The following is a 20,063-nucleotide window of genomic DNA, read 5'->3' as shown; positions in this document are numbered from 1 at the left end:
GCTGTACATGGAACTCTGGTCAATGCTATGTAGCAGCCTAGATGGGAGGGGGGTAGGGTGTGGGCGAGAATGGATACACATATATGTATGGCTGAATCCCTTTGTTGTTCACCCGAAACTATCACTACATTGTTAAGCGGCCATACCTCAATACAAAATAAAAAAGATTTTTTTTTTTTTTTAAATTGATGCTATAAACTTGTCTAGACATGGTAATCTGCAGTTGCTTATTCTATTGAAAAAAATCAGTGTTTGGGACTTCCCTGGTGGTCCAGTGGCTAAGACTCTGCACTCCCAATGCAGGGGGCCTGGGTTCGATCCCTGGTTAGGGAACTAGATTCCACATGCAGCAACTAAAGATCAAAGAGCCTGCATGCCCAGCACAGCCAAATAAATAAATACTTAAAAAAAAAACCCACAGTTTAGGATGTATTTTTTGGAATGCTTCATTCTGTGCTTTGGCTCCTAATAAAACACGTGTTGTCTAGGAAACTACTTTTAACCATAGAAACTCCTGCATTTGTTTCAGGTCGATCTTCTCTCTTTCCCTTTGAAGATGCCTTCCTGGACGACAGTCACGGCGATCAGTCTTTGTCATCTGGCTTAAGTTCTCCCACTCGCTGTCAGAACGGGGAGCGAGTAGAGCGCTACTCTAGAAAGGTGTTTGTTGGAGGCCTTCCTCCTGATATCGATGAAGGTACCATGCACTCACTAATGGCTTAATGAAGGCCAGAGTTATTACTCGTGTGATCTGACCCTACCTCTCCTCTCGAAGACAGCTTTAGGACTTTCATGTCTTAGTGTCAGGAGATGAGGATGCTCAGTAGATGGAAAAGAAAGAGATTGTGCACCTCTGGTCTGCTCTTCAGACGTGGCAGTCTCCAAACAGCTTCTCATTTCCTTGTTATTAATTTTGGGTCACATTTTTAAATGATAATGAGAGCTAATATTTACGAAACTCTTCCAGTAAGCCCATTGTGTGCTAAGTGCTGTATATTATCTCGTTTAAACTCCACAGGTCTCCTCTAAGTCATCTCCTGCCAACTCCATTTTGTAGATGAGGAAACTAAGGATCAGAGAGAAACAGTTATGTAACTAGTGGTGCGGTTGGAATCAAAATCCATCTGATTCCAGAACTTTGTTCCTATGCATCACACCATACCATTTCATATTTTAATGTAGATACCTGTTAATGAAATAACCCCTCTTGCCTTTGAAAGAATTGAGGCTAATGAGAATATTTCTTAATAATATGTTTGAGATACTAGCAATCCAAAAGTGAGTTTCACTAGTGCCTAAAGCTGGTCAACACATAGGTTGTCAGTAAATATTTGTTGAATAGAAGAATGAAATAGAATTGTGACAGAGTTAACTCAAGGGAAGAAAGCAACTCTAGTTCTAGTAGCCTTTGGATCTGCTTTAAAAATATTGTTAAAACAATTGTTTTGCCAGTGTTATTCAAGCTATAACATTTCTCTTAATTTATCATGATTTTCTTTTTTTCATAATGAGAGAAATGGTTTTACTTTAGGCTTACTGCTTTGAAGTTATACACAGCTGAGGGCTCATTTTTCTCTAAACTATTCTTTGACTAGTGTTAATCTCATCTATAGAGATACCTGTTAATGAAAAACCCCTTGGATTTTTCTTTAAGACAAAGTTTTTGGTCATGGCTGTTGTTTAGTCGCTCAGTCATGTCTGACTCATTGCGACCCCATGGACTGCAGCACACCAGGCTTCCCTGTCCTGAGAGAGTGGCAGCTTAAAACTGATTAGGACCTCTGTTACAACCTTCTGCTTTGAATCAAAAGTCAGAAGGTAAAGATAAGTCTGTTAAGCTATAACTTTTGAAATGTTTTCTTTATAGGATATGTGGTAGATACGTGTAAGAGAAAGAGGCCATTGGCTTTTAGTTTTTTCTTACCCTTAAGTCACTTATTGTCCCTGCTCCTCACCAAAAGAATAGTATCTATTTCTAAAAGAATCTTATATCAATAATAATAATCTGAGATTAATAATCTCAGATTACTTCACATAAGTAGAAATGTATTTTAAATATTTTGTGTATTTTGCCTTTTTTTTCCTAAAAACAGAGAACATTCCTATCTTTACAGTCCCCTTTTTCTTTGACAGAGTAGTCACCTTTGCTAATGTCAGATTTTTTTTTTCTTCCAGATTCTTTATATCAGGCTTAGTGAAAGTGAAGGGAAATGAATTATAGTTTGAAACACGTTCTGCATGGTTGATAGTAGATAACCAAATGTACCCCCAACAGTGGTATTTCACTTAATAAATTTGACTTCTGTAAAGAATGCTTTAGAAAACAGCTCTCAAAAAATATTTTCAAATAAAAAGATATGTTTGATGCTATTCTGTCTACAGTATGTTTTTCTCTTCTGCTAACATTCCTTCTCTGTTTTGTAGATGAGATCACTGCCAGCTTTCGCAGGTTTGGACCTCTTGTGGTAGACTGGCCTCACAAAGCTGAAAGCAAGTCGTATTTTCCTCCTAAAGGTAATGCGCTTAAAATGTCTGCACTGTTCGCCGGTTGGAGAACTAGCGTGATAGTTCAATAAAATGCATCATTTTAACTCTGGAAATAGCTTTTGACTTTTCCCCCCAATAAGAAATCATTTTAATGTTGATTGTCTTGGAGACAGTTCCCCCAGGAGCGTACTGATTGTTTCAGGGCATCTACTTTTATTGACAATGAGATCCTGTGAGTCTGCTGTGAAGGAGCCTTGGCTAACTTTTCATTAATTGGAAGAAAAGATCTAGGGTTTTGAGGATTGTCAACAATGGAGAAGATTATTTTGAATAAAATTTTATTTGTAGCCCTAGCCCTGTAGTTTTATAGATCTTATAAAACCCCAAACTTGGAACAGCTAGTGATAGAAGACTGACATTATGTCAAATTACCTTTATCCATGACTGTGTCTTAAGTGACTTAGCCTGGTGATGGGTAGAGGGCAAAGTAGCATGACCTTGCTTCCCTTTCCATGACCTTGCTTTCCTTACTTTTGGTAGGCTTTTTTGATGGTTTATGAGGGCATGAAAAATATATCACTTTAGTTTATCGTTTTGTGGAATCTAGGTAACTTTTCTGATGGTATTAATTCTGGGTATGTTCCAACATTTATATTGAAGAGTGTTTTGAGCTACAGAGAAAGTTTTCTTCTTGTGTTATGGTCTGCATGTTTCAAGGATGTCCTTCATCTCTAAGGAATTGGGCTTTGATGTGTGTTATTGTGTAACAGTACTCACCGCAAGAAGATGGAGTCTAAATACCTGTCCTTCTTGTGCCTTGTACAGGAATTGAATTATAGCTTAGCCTAGAAATGGCAGGAGGCTTCCTTTTATCTCTGGTTTATTAGATTTGTCACCTGTACTTCTCCCCACTGTATTTCTATGAAAATAATTTATTCACTAAATATAAGGTTATTTGCTTTTAACTTTCTTCTGTTAATCCTCTCCAGTAATTTTTTAAAATTAAAAATAAGTTTTATATTAGTCTAAAAAGATAAAAATCATCATGCTGATTATTTCAGTGAAGGAATGTATTCACTTTGTGGTGCATATATTGACACTAAAGAAATATTTAAAACATGTTTTTAACAATGCTTAATGGTTCGTTGAGTCAGAATCCTGGTATTTCAGTGAATGAATGAGTTCATCTCACTGCGCTGCATGTAATACACTCTGTAAAGTCACATGTATAAAAAGATGTTCCTGAGAGTACTAGTTGCACATGTGAATGAAGGCAGCTGTCATTTTAGGGAAAGAATGTATCCATCATGCTGTGGTGCATGTGATACACTCTATAAAATGACATGTATAAAAGATACCTTCCCTCTGCCTCCCTGAGACTGAGTATGTATTTATTCTTAAAATTAAATTTCAAACACATCTTATAAACAACCAACACTATTGTGCTTTAGACATGTGTAAGAGATATTTTTAAGAGTGCTGGTTGAAAAAAAATCATTCTGAGAAGGTTATAAAAATGATTCTGGGATAAAAGGTGCAGAATGATCATTGTGAAAAATAAAAATGAAAATAAGCACATCTATGATCATGTCCAAATAAAATTAACCCAAATATACCTCTGTCAGAGATGATCATTTTATTAAATGTATACATTTTATTAAATATCTTTCTTATATCTCTTTATGCATACATACATTTATATGAAATTTAAAATTTTACATAATTGGGATCACAGTATATATGCTAATATTTAATAACCTTCATTTCCCCCCAGCAATGTCAACATCTTTCTATAAGAAATTTACATTATCCTTAATGACCTTGTTTTATTTAGTCAGTCCTATTGAAAGAGGAGAGTGAAAAAGTTGGCTTAAAGCTCAACATTCAGAAAACTAAGATCATGGCTTCTGGTCCCAGCACTTCATGGGAAATAGATGGGCAAACAGTGGAAACGGTGTCAGACTTTATTTTTCTGGGCTCCAAAATCACTGCAGATGGTGAATGCAGCCATGAAATTGAAAGACGCTTACTCATTGGAAGGAAAGTTATGACCAACCTAGATAGCATATTGAAAAGCAGAGACATTACTTTGCCAACAAAGGTCCGTCTAGTCGAGGCTATGGTTTTTCCAGTGGTCATGTGTGGATGTGAGAGTTGGACTGTGAAGAAAGCTGAGCGCCGAAGAATTGATGCTTTTGAACTGTGGTGTTGGAGAAGACTCTTGAGAGTCCCTTGGACTGCAAGGAGATCCAACCAGTCCCTTCTAGAGGAGATCAGTCCTGGGTGTTCATTGGAAGATCAGATCAGTCGCTCAGTCGTGTCCGACTGCTAAAGCTGAAATTCTAATACTTTGGCCACCTCATGCGAAGAGTTGACTCATTGGAAAAGACTCTGATGCTGGGAGGGATTGGGGGCAGGAGGAGAAGGGGACGACAGAGGATGAGATGGCTGATGGCATCACCAGCTCGACGGACATGAGTTTGAGCAAGCTCCGGGAGTTGGTGATGGACAGGGAGGCCTGGCGTGCTGCGATTCATGGGGTCACAAAGAGTCGGACACAACTGAGTGACTGAACTGAACTAAATTGAGGACATTTAAGTTGCTTTCAGTTGTTTTTTCTCATGGATGCTGCTTCAGTGAATATCCTTGTGGCTTTATTTTTTTGCTTTTTTCTAATGACATCTTAGGGTGAATTTGCAGAAGTGAGGTACATGTTTATACATACTGCCAAGCTTCCCTTAACAAATCATACACATTTATATTCCACTGCTGCTGCTGCCGAGTCACTTCAGTCGTGTCTGACTCTGTGCGACCCCATAGACGGCAGCCCACCAGGCTCTCCCATCCCTGGGATTCTCCAGGCAAGAACACTGGAGTGGGTTGCCATTTCCTTCTCTAATGCATGAAAGTAAAAAGTGAAAGTGAAGTTGCTCAGTCATGTCCAATTTTTAGCAACCCCATGGACTGGTAGTACCTAATTTGTGAAAATTTGTTCTGTTGACGGTCTGAAGATATGGCTCTTTTTCAATGTTTGCCAATCTGAATGGTTAAAATAGCATCCTTTCTGGCATTTTGAATTTATTATTTTACTTTATTTCATTGACATTTCATTTCTGTCTGGAATTGATAATGGAGTAAGGAACAAGAAAAGATCCACCTTTGTTTTTCCAGGTAGTATGCCTGCTGTCCCAGCTGTCATTTATTGACAGTTCCTTTTTTTCCTTATTGATTTGAATCATTAGAATTCAGTATTGGTTGAAAGGTCATCTCTCTTGTTTCTCTACACTGAATTTCAAAGACTTATTTTTTAAAAAGGTAAAGGATTTCATTAGTAATTTTGTTTACATGTTACAATGATAGTTTTTTTGGTATATTGGATTAAAATATATTAAAATTAACTTCACCTGTTTCTGATTTTTAGCTTTGTAAATGTAGATATTGGAAAATTTTAAATTACATGTGTGACTCATATTTATTGGGCAGCACACCTGTAGAACATGAGTCAACAAACTCACTTTGTTTCGCCTGTGAGCTCAAGATGGTTTTTATGTTTTTAAGTGTTGTAAAAACACATACACAGAGAAGAATAGGTAATAGAGACTCTGTGTGGCCCTCAAATCTCTTTGCAGAAAGTTTATTGACTTCTGTAGCCCAGAGAATTGTTTACCTTCTGAGACATCCAGTGACAAAGGAGGCATTTATTTCAGAGGAAGTCTATGTAGACATAACTGATTATTAAATTTTGTTCTTCTGTTGGAGATGATCACTGTAAAAGTAACAGTGAAAATAAGCATGTATATGGTCATACAGTCTTTACCCATTGGTCAGTCGTGTCCAATAAAGTAAAACAGAGTAAGTCATTGTTGTGACATGTTTTTGGGTACATCAAGGACGATCAGTTCCCTTCAAGTCTTCTCTTCTCTTTTCCAAACTAAATATTTTCACATCTCTACTCATATTTTATGCATAATGGACCACCATTATTCTTGTCTGCCTTTTTGGTACATGCATCATCTCCGCAACATCCCGCTTAAATTTGTCTCTGAGAGTTAAAGAGAAAACATTTGGGTTGGTATGAGCAGTATAGAGCTCAGCAGCTCTGTGAACTCTCCATGGTTTGGGTGCCCTTCCTATTTAACAGCACAATAACATAGAATTATAGGACATTAGAGAAGTTGCCCTTATTTTATGACTGAGGTTAAGTGTTGAGATGGACTAGTGAGAGCCAGGCCAAGCAGAGAATCTGGATCCCCTGATTTTGGTCCTCAGGCTTGCATCCTCAGAGAGCAGCTTGCCTCTCTGGTGATTTTGGGGTCAAGGAGGAGAAATAATTATTAAACTTTTGGCTCCTGTTGTGTTTTGCTCTCAGCCAAAGTCTGAAGGTTGACCTATTTTGGAAGGACCTAAAGAAATTTGGTGTTAGTCCAAGGTTGAAGTAGCTTTGAGATTCCATGCCCATTGCTTTGAACACTGGGGACACCTAAGTAGTTTATTCCAAACTGTTTTGTGCCTTGTTAATAATGCCCCCTCGTGCTGTTTCTGCTTTTCTTTGAATTCCTCGGGTTTTGATTCAGGTCAGTGCTTTTTTGGTAATACTCCTCTTGTCAGTTATACTTTTCTTAGGTCCCTGCAGCTTGGCCATTAGGCACAGTTTCTTTGGCTTTATGCTTTAGGCTTACGTGTACATAAGAGGAAAATAAGAACCATACACTATGAAGTCCTTCTGTTTTTTTCTTAGAACATGTGTGCCTAGTGAAATAAACAGAATCATTCGTGTATCCAGCAGGTATGCCTGTACAGATTTGGAGTACAGTTTGTCAAACCATGGCCATTTCATTGAACTATGGAGAGCTTAATATATATGTAAAGAATCAGCGACCACATACGTCAGCTGTTCTCTTAAGTGTTGTTGGGCCAGCAGAGTGAGAGGGGATGGAGACTGGGGTTCTCAACAGCACAAAGCCACTGAGGCATTTGATCACCTCTTTGAGGATATGCAGAACCCTTTGGAACAGTTTGTGTGTGGGCCACAAGCAGGTCATTGCTTGGTGTTCTCCAGAGCACCTCTGAGAACATGGAAGGAAGAAAGCATGGAAGGCATATTGTGTCTTCATGATGTGTTCTCAGACCTTCTGAACTTTAGAGTCCTCTGGGGGAAATCATAAAATAACACAGTTACAAACTACAATAGTTCTCTGAAGGAAAAATGGAGAATGCAGTGACTTTTAAAAAGAGGACTTCAGTTTAGACTGAGGATATAGAGTTTCTTTGAGAAAACAGGGATTAGGTAGAACTGATTATTGAGGAGTTAGCTAGAAAGTGTAGGGAAGCTATTTTCAACCAGAGGAATACCATGTGGGAAATAGTGAGAAAAGGGCTTTATTTCCTTTGAAGAAATGAAGGAAGTGTGGTTGGAATGTTGTGATGAAGGAGAAAATGATGCAGAAGAAAGCCTTGGAAAGAAATACAGTTTTTTTCCCTTCCCTCAATTGTTCTAGTCTCCCAGAGAGAGTAGATATAAAGGCATTTCTGTGGTGTTTGGGGTAAAGACAGAATGGAGTTGGGTCAAATAGAAATATCAATTTAACATACTTCCAAATAGTTACTGATAAAACTAAAGCAAAGTCTTGCTTTGTGTTTTCTGCATTTGGCTCTTGATGATGAAAAGAGATTCAGCTAATCAGAATATTGAGGAATTTTCCTGACATTGCATCCTCATGCTTTTTAGTTCTGAAATAGCAGAGTTGAAATTGTGAGTGCTGGAAAGAGAGGTTCTCCCAAATGTTAGCACATGAACCAATCCCTGCATTCATACAAAATGCTAATCAACATCACTATGTAGGTAGCTTGGTTGCTAAGGTAATTCGAAGATAGTTACTACAAGTGGATGGTGAGAGAACAGAATAAGTGCGATAGGGGGCCTGCGTCCCGGTGCAGATGATCAGGTAACATTGAGATTATCAATCCATCTAATATTTGTTGCCCGTCTGTCTGTGGAAGAGTCTATACTCTCCGGCCTTGTGGGGCATCTAGAGAAGAAACCATTCTTGTTTTTGAGAAGACTGCAGTTTTTCAGAGGAGACGTGAGAACACAGATGTGAAACATTAAGTAATGGTAAAGACCATGAATTTGGGAACTAGACTTGCTGGGCTATCCCACCTCTTAGTTGTATGACCTTAAGCATGATGTTCAGCCTTTCTATTCCTTAGTTGCACCACCTGTAAAAGAGAGGTAATATGAGTACCTACTTCATAAAGTTGTGATGAGGACTAAAATGGATGAATCCATGTGTAGTACTTAAAATCATCCTGGCATACAGTAGGTTTATGAGTGATGTTATTTTTATTAAAGAAAATACAGATCAACTTATGGTTAATGACAAATGAGTAAAAGAAAATCCTAGGCATCCAGAGGAGGAATAGATTATCATGGGCTGGGGACTTCCCTGGTGCTGCAGGGGTTAAGACTTCACACTTCCATGGCAGGGGCACAGGTGGGCTGTGCAAGAACTGAGTCTTAAAAGCTAGACAGGGATAAAAGAGGTAAGATAATGATAATTATTCTGGGGGCTAGAATAATGATAATTAGGATGGCAAATGTTTATTAAGGACTTGTTGTCAGCTAGGCAGTGAGTGGGTTACTATTTTCTGTGCTTAATCTTATTTTAAACTCCACAAGATAGGCGCCCTTATTAGCCCCATGTTAAAGAGTAAGAAATCAGAAGAGTGTAATTTGTTCACCATCACGTGTTAAAAGATAGGCCCACTGAACGGGAGAATTGGCACTGTTGAATGTAGGACAGTCAACAGAGAGAAAACCAGTTTGGTGTGGTGTTGATCTGATTAAAAACATGCAGAGTTTGGTATGTCCTCACATCTTATCTGAGAGGAAATTCCTCACGGGCACTTGACATTGTGGCTGGGGAGTTTGGGAAGAGTCTGAAGCTGCAGGTACACATCTCTTGAGAGTCAAGTTTATAGAGAGGAGGGAGAAGAAAGTGAAAAGCCATGAGTAAGTTCTGTCAGGAACCAGAAAGAAAGAGGCCATGGCAATAGAGATGAAGTGGAGTGAAGGACTGGTGTTGTGTCTGTGACCATGGCGGCTAAAGGAAAGAAGCTTCGAGCAACAACAGTCAGCACCAGCAGATACGCTAGGGTTACTGAGCAGTCCTTCATGGAGTAGAGATGCGTGTGGCTCTCTTGTCAAGTACAGGATCATAGTAATTTCTGTTGTTATCCTAATTCAAGGCCTTAGTATTGTAATGAAGTAGAAAGCAATCTGTTTTGCAGTGAATAAGTGTTATTCTATAAGGAAAAAGAATAATTCTGCCTCCTTAGCAGAGCCACTGTCATCGTTTTTGTTTCCATCCAGTCTTTATTCATATATATCTTTTTTGTGGGAGTATAATAATAGCAGAGTTACAGTTTTTTATTCTCCTTCCTCCCATGTTTCTGCTTAATTTTCTTATTTTTTAAGTAGCTGCCTCACCTATTATTACACCATAATTTACTTGCTTGTTGGTCATGTAGGCTATTATAAATAATGCTTCTGTTAATATATCCTTTCGTATGATTCTTCTTTAGGATAAATTTGCAGCAGAAGCTTAACCAGAGTTGAAAGAAATGAAAGTCCTAATGACTCCGGATTTGATATCACATGGCTTCCCAAACCAATTTTCTTTATGAAGTTTATGCTAATTTGGACATCTGCAGCACATTTTTTTGCTTAGTTTTAAGTCAGATGAATGGTACATTGCAGTTGTGGACTTACCTTTTTGCCTATGTGTTTGGAATGTAATGGACCCCTACAGAAGCCAGAAAGCACATTGATTTGACTCTTGTACTTGAAGTTTAAACCTTTTCCTCTTGGGTCCTCTTCGTCTGTTGAATCTTGGGTATTTTTTGACATCATCTCCAGTCATTTTCTGCCTTACCTTCTCTGGCCACACTGACTTCTTTGCTCTTCCTTGAAGTACACAAAGTCTTCTCAGGGTCTTAGTCTTTTGTCTGAAACTTCCTTTTGTCTGAAACCGTCTTGACCCAGATTTCTAAATGGATTGCTCCTCTCTTCCCATAGACAGACTCTGCTGAAATGTCACCTTCACAGAGAGATCTTTCCTGACTTCCGTATCTCAAATAGCAGCCCCTCTCTTCTCTTGCTGTCTAGTCCTCACTCTCATTTTATTTTTATTTTCCACCCTCACTATTTATTTTTCCTTGTGATAAGGTATACTTATCACAACCTGAAAAAAAAATTGTATGTGTTTTTTTGTTTTCCACCTTGGAGTGTAAATTTGATAAGACCAGGGATTTTGTTCTCTGCTCTATACTCAGTACCTTACACACCTGCGTCAGTGGCTAGCCCTCAGATATTTGCTCAATGAGTGGATTTTATCTTTGCGAATGATGAGTTCATTACTTGTGCAGAGAGAAGCAGAGTCCATCAGATGTTAGAGCTGCCCTAAAGAGCATCTCATTCTAATCCAGCCTTTATTTTAAGCTGGGACTCAAAGACGTGATGTGTCTTTTGCTAAGAGCACACAGCTCTTATTAGATAGACTTGAACCTGGCTGACCAGTAGTATATACTATTTCACCTGGTGAATTATCAAAAAAAGTAGTTTTTGTTTTGCTAGGGTGTGTAATTTGTGGGAAGGGTAAATAGACCTAAAGTATATAGTCTGATAACTTATGCTATTATTTGGAAGGCTGGATTTTATATAAAACTTAGCAACTTAAGCTATATGATCCATGGTCACGCTTTCATAGCTATTTAAAACTGAAAGTGATCCTTGGCTTTTTCCTGAGTTCTTCTCTTCTGTTGGTCACACTTAACTAGCTGAGGATATTTCCAAAGAGCTGGTTTAGGTGAAGGCTATAGGTCTGAGCTGCCCTTTAGCTGTAGCTTAACCAGAAGATCCTGCCTCTTGGGTGATGCCACGCTGTTTCTGCACGTGAGTGCATTGCTCTGTAGGCAAGGTCTTTGACTGCAAGGATCAGAGAGTTCATTTGTGCTCCTTCAAATTAAGGTTATGGTTATGAGGAACAAGGAAAGCCCCAAAATAGGAGCCATGATACAACCAGGTGTCATGGAGACTGTGCTCGGGGGTGGCAGGCTGCAGGGATTTGAACAGTAGGCACTATTAATTCTTCCTTGTAATGTTCCGCATCATCATGAGTCAGCTCTTCTCTGCATATGTGCTCCTTTCTGTGCTTCCAGGGGGCAAATTGATTTCATATTTCTAGTTGGAGTCCGGAGAGAGGGAATCTGATCAGTTCAGTTCATCTTTTAACCCCTTGCTGTGACATAGGCCATCCTAATGGTAATGACCTTAGAATCCTTGCTGCTGCTGCTGTTGTTGCTTCAGTCATGTCCGACTCTCTGTGACCCCATAGACGGCAGCCCAGCAGGCTCCCCCGTCCCTGGGATTCTCCAGGCAAGAACACTGGAGTGGGCTGCCATTTCCTTCTCCAATGCATGAAAGTGAAAAGTCAAAGTGAAGTCACTCAGTCGTATCCGACTCTTCGCGACCCCATGGACTGCAGCCCACCAGGCTCCTCTGTCCATGGGATTTTCCATGCAAGAGTACTGGAGTGGGTTGCCGTTGCCTTCTCCGTAGAATCCTTGAGTGCTTAATAAAAAATAAAACAAAGCAAATGGCATAGTTCTGCTTCCTTGAGCATGGTGCTGTGCATGTGGGAAGATTAGGTTGGGCATAGCAAACTTTTGTGACAGTATATGTGTTTCTCATAACCTCCCTCATCACCTCTTGGGAGAATAGCCCACATCCAAAGTTGCTATTACTGGAGCGACAAAAAAAGTCTGCCTACCTTCAGCCTCTGCCCCTGGTTCTGTACCAAGCAGCTGCTCCCCATGCTGCCAACAGTCTCACCTCCTGTGGTGGGGCTGAGGCCAGGGAGAGGAGTTGGCATCTTCTGGGCAGTGAGCACAGTTGCACTACCCCTGCTGGCAGAGACCTCTGGGGCAAAGGCAAGGCCAGCAGCCAGCTGCAGATGTTGGACAGGCAGTTGGCCACATGGCTCTGAAACTGTGTTGAGACGTCGGTGGTGCTGGCATCCTCAGCCCACACGAAAGCCAGCGTCGGCCCCAGCAGTTCAGGTGCACAACCAGGTAGATGGAACAGTGACAGTCATGCATGTTTATGCAAGAGTGACCCGTGGGCCTTGCTCTCTGACTCTTGCCCACTTTGGATAAAGTATGTACTTCTAAGCGGCATTTCTGCTGATTGTGTATTTTCTCCACACTGGTCAAGCTGACTTAACTGCTAGTCCTTGTGACCAAGGTCATGCAGTCGTGGAAGTTTACACAATACCAACATAGTTTGTGAACCTGGCATAAACCCGGCCACGTAGGATTCACATTGACTTTGAGCTGACTAGGTAAGCAGCTGCTGTTTAAGGAATAGGAAAGAGAGCTCTCCTTGAAAAGGGCAAAATAGGTCATTGTGAAGCTGCAGTGGGCTGGACTCACAGCATCTCATTCCTTTTTCCTTCAGTTTGTCTAAATCTGGCTTTTGAAAGGAAAGTTTTCAAACTTCACATTTTTTTTCCTTGTAGCGTAACTTGGATGGAAATAATTCAGTGTTGTTTTAGGCCCAGATTCCAAGTTTTTCCACCTTCTGAGTTACATAAACTGATCAAGTTGGGAACCTAATGGAGTTTTAGCCTGTACTTAACCTTTTGCAGTTTGTAAGCTTTTGAGTAATACTTGGCCTTTTTTTTTTTTTTTTTTAGCATAGTTCCTGGCTTATAAAACTCATAGTCTTTGATGAATTATGAACCCTTTGTTAATATTTAATTGATAGAATTTTCATTCTCAGGATTAATTTTCTTATAAAAAATACGGAAATTGCAGAGCAGCAGGAGTGGGCTTTTTGTTCTGTTTTGTCCTGTTTTGACAGATGGAGCAGTTATATTGTTGCTTTTAACAGCCTAGCACACCCTCAGTTTAAACTGTTCCATTAAATACCTCTTTCTTTTGCATTGTATTACAGATGTAAGAGTTAGTGTTTGATTTTAAAACATTAATAATTTGAGAGACTGTATAGAAAGAAACAGGCAGTAGGAATGTACAGACCATGGAACAAAGCCAAGTAGCCACTTGACTAACAGAGACACCGTGCCCTCTGTCTTAGCAGGACCTGTTGTGCTATCCCCAGGCAGAGGTGCTGGGAAGGGGCAATGTTTTTTAAATTTGGAGAAGCCAGAGTTAAGTCCGATGAGAACTTTGTTTTGGAGACAGTGAAATGTAGGAACCCAAATGCCAGGTGCAAATTTGGTAGGCTGAGGCAGAGAGAATGTTTTAGAAGAGGGTGTGGCTTGGCGCAGGACTTGCTGACAGGAGTTGGGGTAGGGCTAAGACCGTCAGCCAGCGAGCCCAAGAGAGGATGTGTCATTTGAAAGAGTTCAGAATGGGAAGCTGACTGGGAGGATCTCGGGAAACATCTTGAAAGCTGAGAGCACAGACTTGGGTTGTCTTCCAAAATAGAACAGATAGACTTCATCTTGAGAAAGGGAAGCCGTGACACCAAGAAAACCTCTTGGCAGCAGCGTTAAGAACTCATCAGAGCAGTGTTAAAGTGCACGGAGGAGAAATTAGATTGTCAAAGTTCAGGCAGGGTACAAGCAGGGTCGGACTAAAGCTTCATCTGCAGGGAAGTGTCTCCTGGGTTACAGTGGAGAATTTGCCAATTGTCTAATGAGACAGAACAACAAGCAGTGGAGCAGGAACTAGATATTTGTGGACTCAGTCATGGGCACCAGCAGTTACCAGCTAGATGACCTTGAGCAAGTTATTTAATCCCTGAACCTCAGTTTACTCATCTGAATTAATACTATTTATTATTATTAAAAGGATTATATGAGACAGTGTACATATGCATCAGTTTCGTAGAGGTTAAATAATATTAGTGTCCTTCCCCCAGTTGAAAATATGTTGCTCAGTAAAAATAAAACTGCCCAACTAGTTTGACCAGTTCCTTCCCACACCCCTAGTCTGATCTCAGTTTTCTTGGTCAGGTGCTTGTTGGAACTGACTGTGACTAGAACTGACAGATTTGGCAGACTTCACAAGGACCTCTTTATATAGGGAATGTGTGGTTATGTAAACACAACAGACTTTAAGCCCGAATGCCCCAGGTCACTGCCCTGGACTGCAGGACTTTACTAAGAACACAGGAAGCAGACTGGCAGTTCTGAGGTGGTTCACTACCCATCAGACTTTTCTTGTCCTCTCTCCCCTTCCTCCACACCTCCTGCCAAGCAGCAAGCCCACCAAGCAACGGTTACTAGTGTAATAGAAAACACAAAACAGGCTTGAACCAAAATGTTTTCCCCTCAGCTCTATGTAGCAAAGATAGCCAAAGAACTATGTTTGGTTCCAAATCTCAGGGAAGTGTTTAGGAATCCATGGGCAGTACCTGCTGAGCCATCTCTGCATCTTAATTAGGCTAAATCCTTCCCTTGGAATGTCCTCCTCCAGTTTTTCATGGAAGACTTGTCTCCTATGCCACCACCGACAGAAAGTCTTCCCTGGTTTCTTCCTCCATGTCTTCTTCACTGAAAGATCTGTCTTCCTTCTATGAAGTCCAACTTTTTAAAATACATTTTAGAAAATACTTCTAAGAACCCTGAATGCATTGTTCCTAGGTTAGAGTTTTCTTGATACTTATTCTTCATGATCTTCATGTACTGGTTTATAAATTTCTGGAGTACAAGGATTTGCTCATGCTAGAATTCCCCTGCATTGCCTAGGGTGCATAGTGAGTGTTCAGTACATCTTGGAGATCAGATGTTCTCATGCAAGATGGGGATGAATAAGGAATCCACTTCAGAGATCTACCATGCTCTCCAGGCAGCAGGCAGGGGTGATGAACTGCTTCATCCTTTCTCACCTGCCACCCGCAATCACATACTCTTAACTAATAAACTCTATTCCCTGGTTTCCAAAGAAGTCAATCCTTTGACCCTTCCAAGTCTTGGCCTGTGCTGTTTCCTGAACTTGGACTGCCCTGCCTTCCTAGAAAAGCAATTATCGTCCAGCCCGGATATGCCCTTTACAGTATGGCTTTCCTGATGTTTGGGCCTCTCTGCTATATTTGTTTCTCCTCAGTGTCTTCTTCGATATAACCCCAATCTTAACAATTTTCTTGTGTTCCTTAGTCACTTATTTACAGGTTGAGTTTCTCCAGGGCAGGATTTCTTTCTTGGCTTATTTATCTTCATAGCTTTAGTGCCTAGTGTCCTACCTTGAAACTTCCTAAACATTTTTGGTTCTGTTGAATTGAATCCAAAGGCAAAGACTCCTGAAGCAAACCAAATAGGTCCTCTGACCTGAAAGCCAAGGTCAGGGAGAATGTTTGGAGCAGACTCCCTGTGCCAGAAAACGTCTGAACTCACACAGCTCTGGCTGGAGAGGTGTCCTTCAGGTCTCTCTAGGAAGGTCACAGGAAATCAGGGAGCCTGGGTTCTGTGCAGGGTGTGAGCTCTCTCTCTGTCCAGACCTTGGATCCTTCCTTCTGGTACTGATTTCCTCTCACCAGAAACTGGCCCGCCCTGATCGGTCACCATTTTCTGAATGCAGCTGCAGCTCAGGGCACAGCTGTGCAAGTTGGAATTGTTTCCAAACCATTGTAGTTGATAACTTAAACATATAAATCACTAAGAACGTTAGTTGATTTTAAGAAATATTAGGTCTTTCAAAAGATCACACACTTCTTTAGAGATTGAGAGAGTATATTACCCTCTTTGCCAGAAGGACCTTGTGGTTCTAGTTTTTTTCCACAAATTTTTATTTTGAAAAATTTAAAAGCCTACAAAAAGTATAAGAGTACAGTGAACGCCTATATAGCCTTCCTCTAGATTCACAATTGTTAGCATTTTGCTTCATTTGCTTTTTCTTTTTTCATGTCAGTATGTGTAAGTGTATGTATGTGAAAGTGTTAGTTGCTCAGTTGTGTCCAAGTTTGCAATCCCGTGGGCTATAGCCTGCCAGGCTCCTCTGTCCATAGAATTCTCCAGTCAAGAATACTAGAGTGGGTTGCCGTTCCCATTTCCAGGGGATCTTCCTGACGCAGGGATCAAACCTGGGTCTCCTGCATTGCAGGCAGATTCTTTACTGGCTGAGCCACCAGGGAAGCCTGTGTATGTATATCCACCTATATTTATTTGTTTGTTTTTGGCTTCTCTGGGTCTTCCCTGCTGTGTGGGCTTTGTCTGGTTGCGGAGATCTGAGGCTGCTCTCCAGGTGCCATGTGCGGGCTTCTCGTTGCAGTGGCTTTACGGAGCACGGGCTTTAGGGTGCAAAGGCTTCAGTAGTTGTGGCTTCTGGGCTCTAGAGCACAAGCTCAGTAGTTGTGGCTCATGGGCTTAGTTGTTCCACAACATGTGGAATCTTTCTGGATCAGGGATCAAACCCATGTCTCCTGCACTGGCCAGCAGATTCTTTACCACTGAGCCACCAGGAAAGCCCCTGTGTTTTTTGATGAATCGTTTGAGAGTAAATTGTAGACATTAAGACTGTCACCTCTAAATACTTGCCCATATCTTCTGAGAGCAAGAGGTATCCAGATTGTTTTAGTCATGTCCTTTAGAATTTTTTCTTTTTTTAAAAAAATCCAAGATCCGGTCAAAGTGTTGCCATACATTTAGTTGTCATATCTCTTTAGTCTTCTATAATTTAGACAGTTTCCTAGGCCTTTTGTCTTTTGTGTCTTTTGGTGGGCTTATGTTGGATGCTCTGTGGACTATCACTTAATTTGAATGATCGGTTATTTCCTTATAATGAGATGCAGGGGAAACACTGTTAGCGGTGACATGCTGCACCAAGGACATAATACGAGAGGCACATTAAGGTCAGTGGGCCCTGTTGTTGGTGACGCTCAGTGTGATCATTTGGTTATGGTGTTGTTGGCCAGGTTCTTCCTTTGTGAAAGAACCTTTTTGTCCCTTTGCAAATACTAATTAGTCTTTGATGTGATACCTTAAGATTGCATAAGTAACTTGTATCTCTTCCCAAACTTACCCAATGGTTTTAACATCCACTGAAGATTCTTGCGTAAGTTGATGATTACTGTGAGGATGATGTTCATTTTATTAAAATCTCATTTAGTGAGATCTGCTGTTTAACTCCCTCAAGAGCCTTCATTCTGTTACCTAAAAATACATTGAAAACTGATAAGTCTTTACTAAATATGAAAATTTGGTTGACCTAAATAAAACTAAACTTCTTCTGATTATTTTGAAATTCATCGTTTTAACTCTTCTTAATAGAGTTTTTTTTTTTTTTTTTTTTTTTAGCTGAGATTGTTTGGTTTTATAAGCTCTTCTTAATATAGTTTTTGTGCGCTCTAGGATGGATGTATCTGCATAGACCTTAAATTGTAGGACTAAAGCACAGGTGACCACTTCCTGCCACTAAACCACTGTCGAATGATCACTGTCGCAAAAGTGACAAATAATAAATAGGCAAGTACTTGTTTGCTAATGGTATTAAAATATTTATGTCATCATTTTTAGGTGAGACAATACAAGTTAATGGGTAAAGAATGAGGCCACTGGAAGCTGACCTAAGTTTCAATCCCAAATTTAATCTCTAGGTTTTAATCTGAGGTATCCCATAACCTCTCAGAGCTTCAGTTTTCCTCATCTGTAAAATGGTAATAATAACAACAACTGTATTTACTTCAGAATTACTGTGAGGTAAAGTGTTTATTTTTAGCAAAGCAGATCCTGTATTGTAAGCACTTAATAACTGGTGTTTGTGGTGGTAAAGTTGGTGGTGACTGTTACTTGTGCTAGGGATCAAATATAAAAAAATGTAACATGAAAAATTATGTATTCAGGAACTTAGGAAGCTTTGTTTTTGAAAGGTAGCCAAGGACATTTTGGAGATTGTGGTAATGTGTTCTCAGGTGTTAAGGGGGAAATTTTTTTTAATTTATCCTTCAAAAGCCTGGCCAAACAAAATGGAATTATCCTCTTAAGTCCCTGCCCTCACGCCATACCTGTTTCCCCAGAGAAGCACGTTGGTCAGTTCAGGCTTGTCCCCAAATCCCTCACAGTCCTCCTCTTCCTCCCCAGCCTCTTTGGCCCTAGTGGGAAAGCAAGCCATTTCCTGCCACCCGTTCTGCCCATAACCCAGGGTGGGGATGGTGACCATGCCAGGAGTTCCTACTGCTTCCTCAGAGCCCAGATTTCCACCCACAGACTGGCTCTGAGTTGAGGGCCTCCCATAGCTCATCACACTTCATAGGTACTTGGGTAAGAAGGTCACCATTTCTGAAACTTGAATTTTATAATCCTATAATCTCTTGGCTGGCTCAGATGGCACGGGAAGATGGAGGGAGTTATAATTTTGAGGCCAAGTTTTTTTTTCTTAACACCTTTCAAACCAAACTAACAGAAGAACCTGCCATCATTGTGACAGTTTCAGGAGTTTGATTTTTAGGTATAATAGGCTTTTATTTAAAGACTGTATTAAAATCAACAAATAGTACCATATTGGATCATTCTGTCTCCTGATAAGACTGGCTAATAATATACGAAAGCAAATATTCAGTTACCTTATTGTTTGTTTACGGTAATATTCAAGCTGTTATTCAAAAACCTTTAAGGTTTTCCTTTAGTATTTAGATTACTTCCCTTTATTCACCAAATGCTTACAAATGCAAAGAAGAGAGTATATCTCATTCATCTGAACTCTGATTTTTATAATGAGACCGTATGCAGGACTCAGTTTAATTTTACGTATCACAGGGACTTACTTCCCTGGTGGTCCAGTGGCTAGGACTCCCTGCTCCCAATGTAGGGGGACCGGGTTCAGTCCCTGATTAGGGAACTAGATCCCACAGGCCATAGCTAAGACCTGGAACAGCCAAAATAAATAAATATTTAGAACAGTTTACATAACAAAAGTAACTGAAGATGCAATAAAAGAAAAATTGACACTTGCACAATATCCTAGTTTTCAAAGCACCTTACATATGTCATCTACAGAGATGACTCTGTAAGATAATCGGGACAAATAACTACTTTCTTCATTTTACAGATAAAAGAGACAAGATTCCTAAACTTTAGCATTCTAGTCCATGATTTCACCACTTAACTGGGTATTGGAACAGTCACCATCAAACAAGTCACTTAATCACTCTTCAGGTTTCCTTTCTTTCTTTCCGGTTGCTCTGGGTCTTCGTTGCTGTGGGGGGGCTACTCTTCATTAGGGCGCAGAGGCTTCTCATTGCAGTGGCCTCTCTTGCTGTGGAGTACAGTATGTGGTGGGACTCAGGCTCCAGTAGTTACCTTTCAAGGGCTCTAGAGCATGGGCTTAGTCTTTGTGGCACAGGGGCTTAGCTGCTCAGCAGCATGTGGAATCGTCCCAGACCAAGGATCAAACCTGTGTCCTCTGCATTGGCAGGCAGATTCTTATCCACTGTACACCAGAGAAGTCCCTCTTCAAGTTTCTTTAACTGTAAAACAGAATTTAAAGTAGTGCTTGCCTCACAGAGTGTTGTGAAGATGAAACAAGTTAATACACATAAGGCACTTAGAAACAGCACC

General features: G+C 40.3%; 1 protein-coding gene across 28 annotated transcripts in view; it reads left to right on the top strand.

Annotated features, from left to right (window-relative positions):
* CPEB3 (cytoplasmic polyadenylation element binding protein 3) overlaps positions 1-20,063 on the top strand; it is a 348,047-nt gene that overhangs the window by 209,891 nt on the left and 118,093 nt on the right. For all 28 annotated transcript variants that reach the window (XR_015155640.1, XR_015155643.1, XR_015155642.1 and 25 more), the window contains 2 exons: positions 530-697; positions 2,425-2,514. Coding sequence is in view for 21 of the 28 variants with exons in the window: in XM_086378576.1 (XP_086234702.1) it covers positions 530-697; positions 2,425-2,514 (258 nt within the window). In the remaining 7 variants the exon portion in view is untranslated. The remainder of the gene's footprint in view (positions 1-529; positions 698-2,424; positions 2,515-20,063) is intronic.

This window comes from Bos grunniens, chromosome 26 (assembly GCF_055505025.1).
Source record: "Bos grunniens cultivar Pamir isolate PY7600 chromosome 26, Bosgru_T2T1.0, whole genome shotgun sequence".
Taxonomy (NCBI): domain Eukaryota; kingdom Metazoa; phylum Chordata; class Mammalia; order Artiodactyla; family Bovidae; genus Bos; species Bos grunniens.
This window is presented reverse-complemented; position numbering and strand designations above follow the sequence as displayed.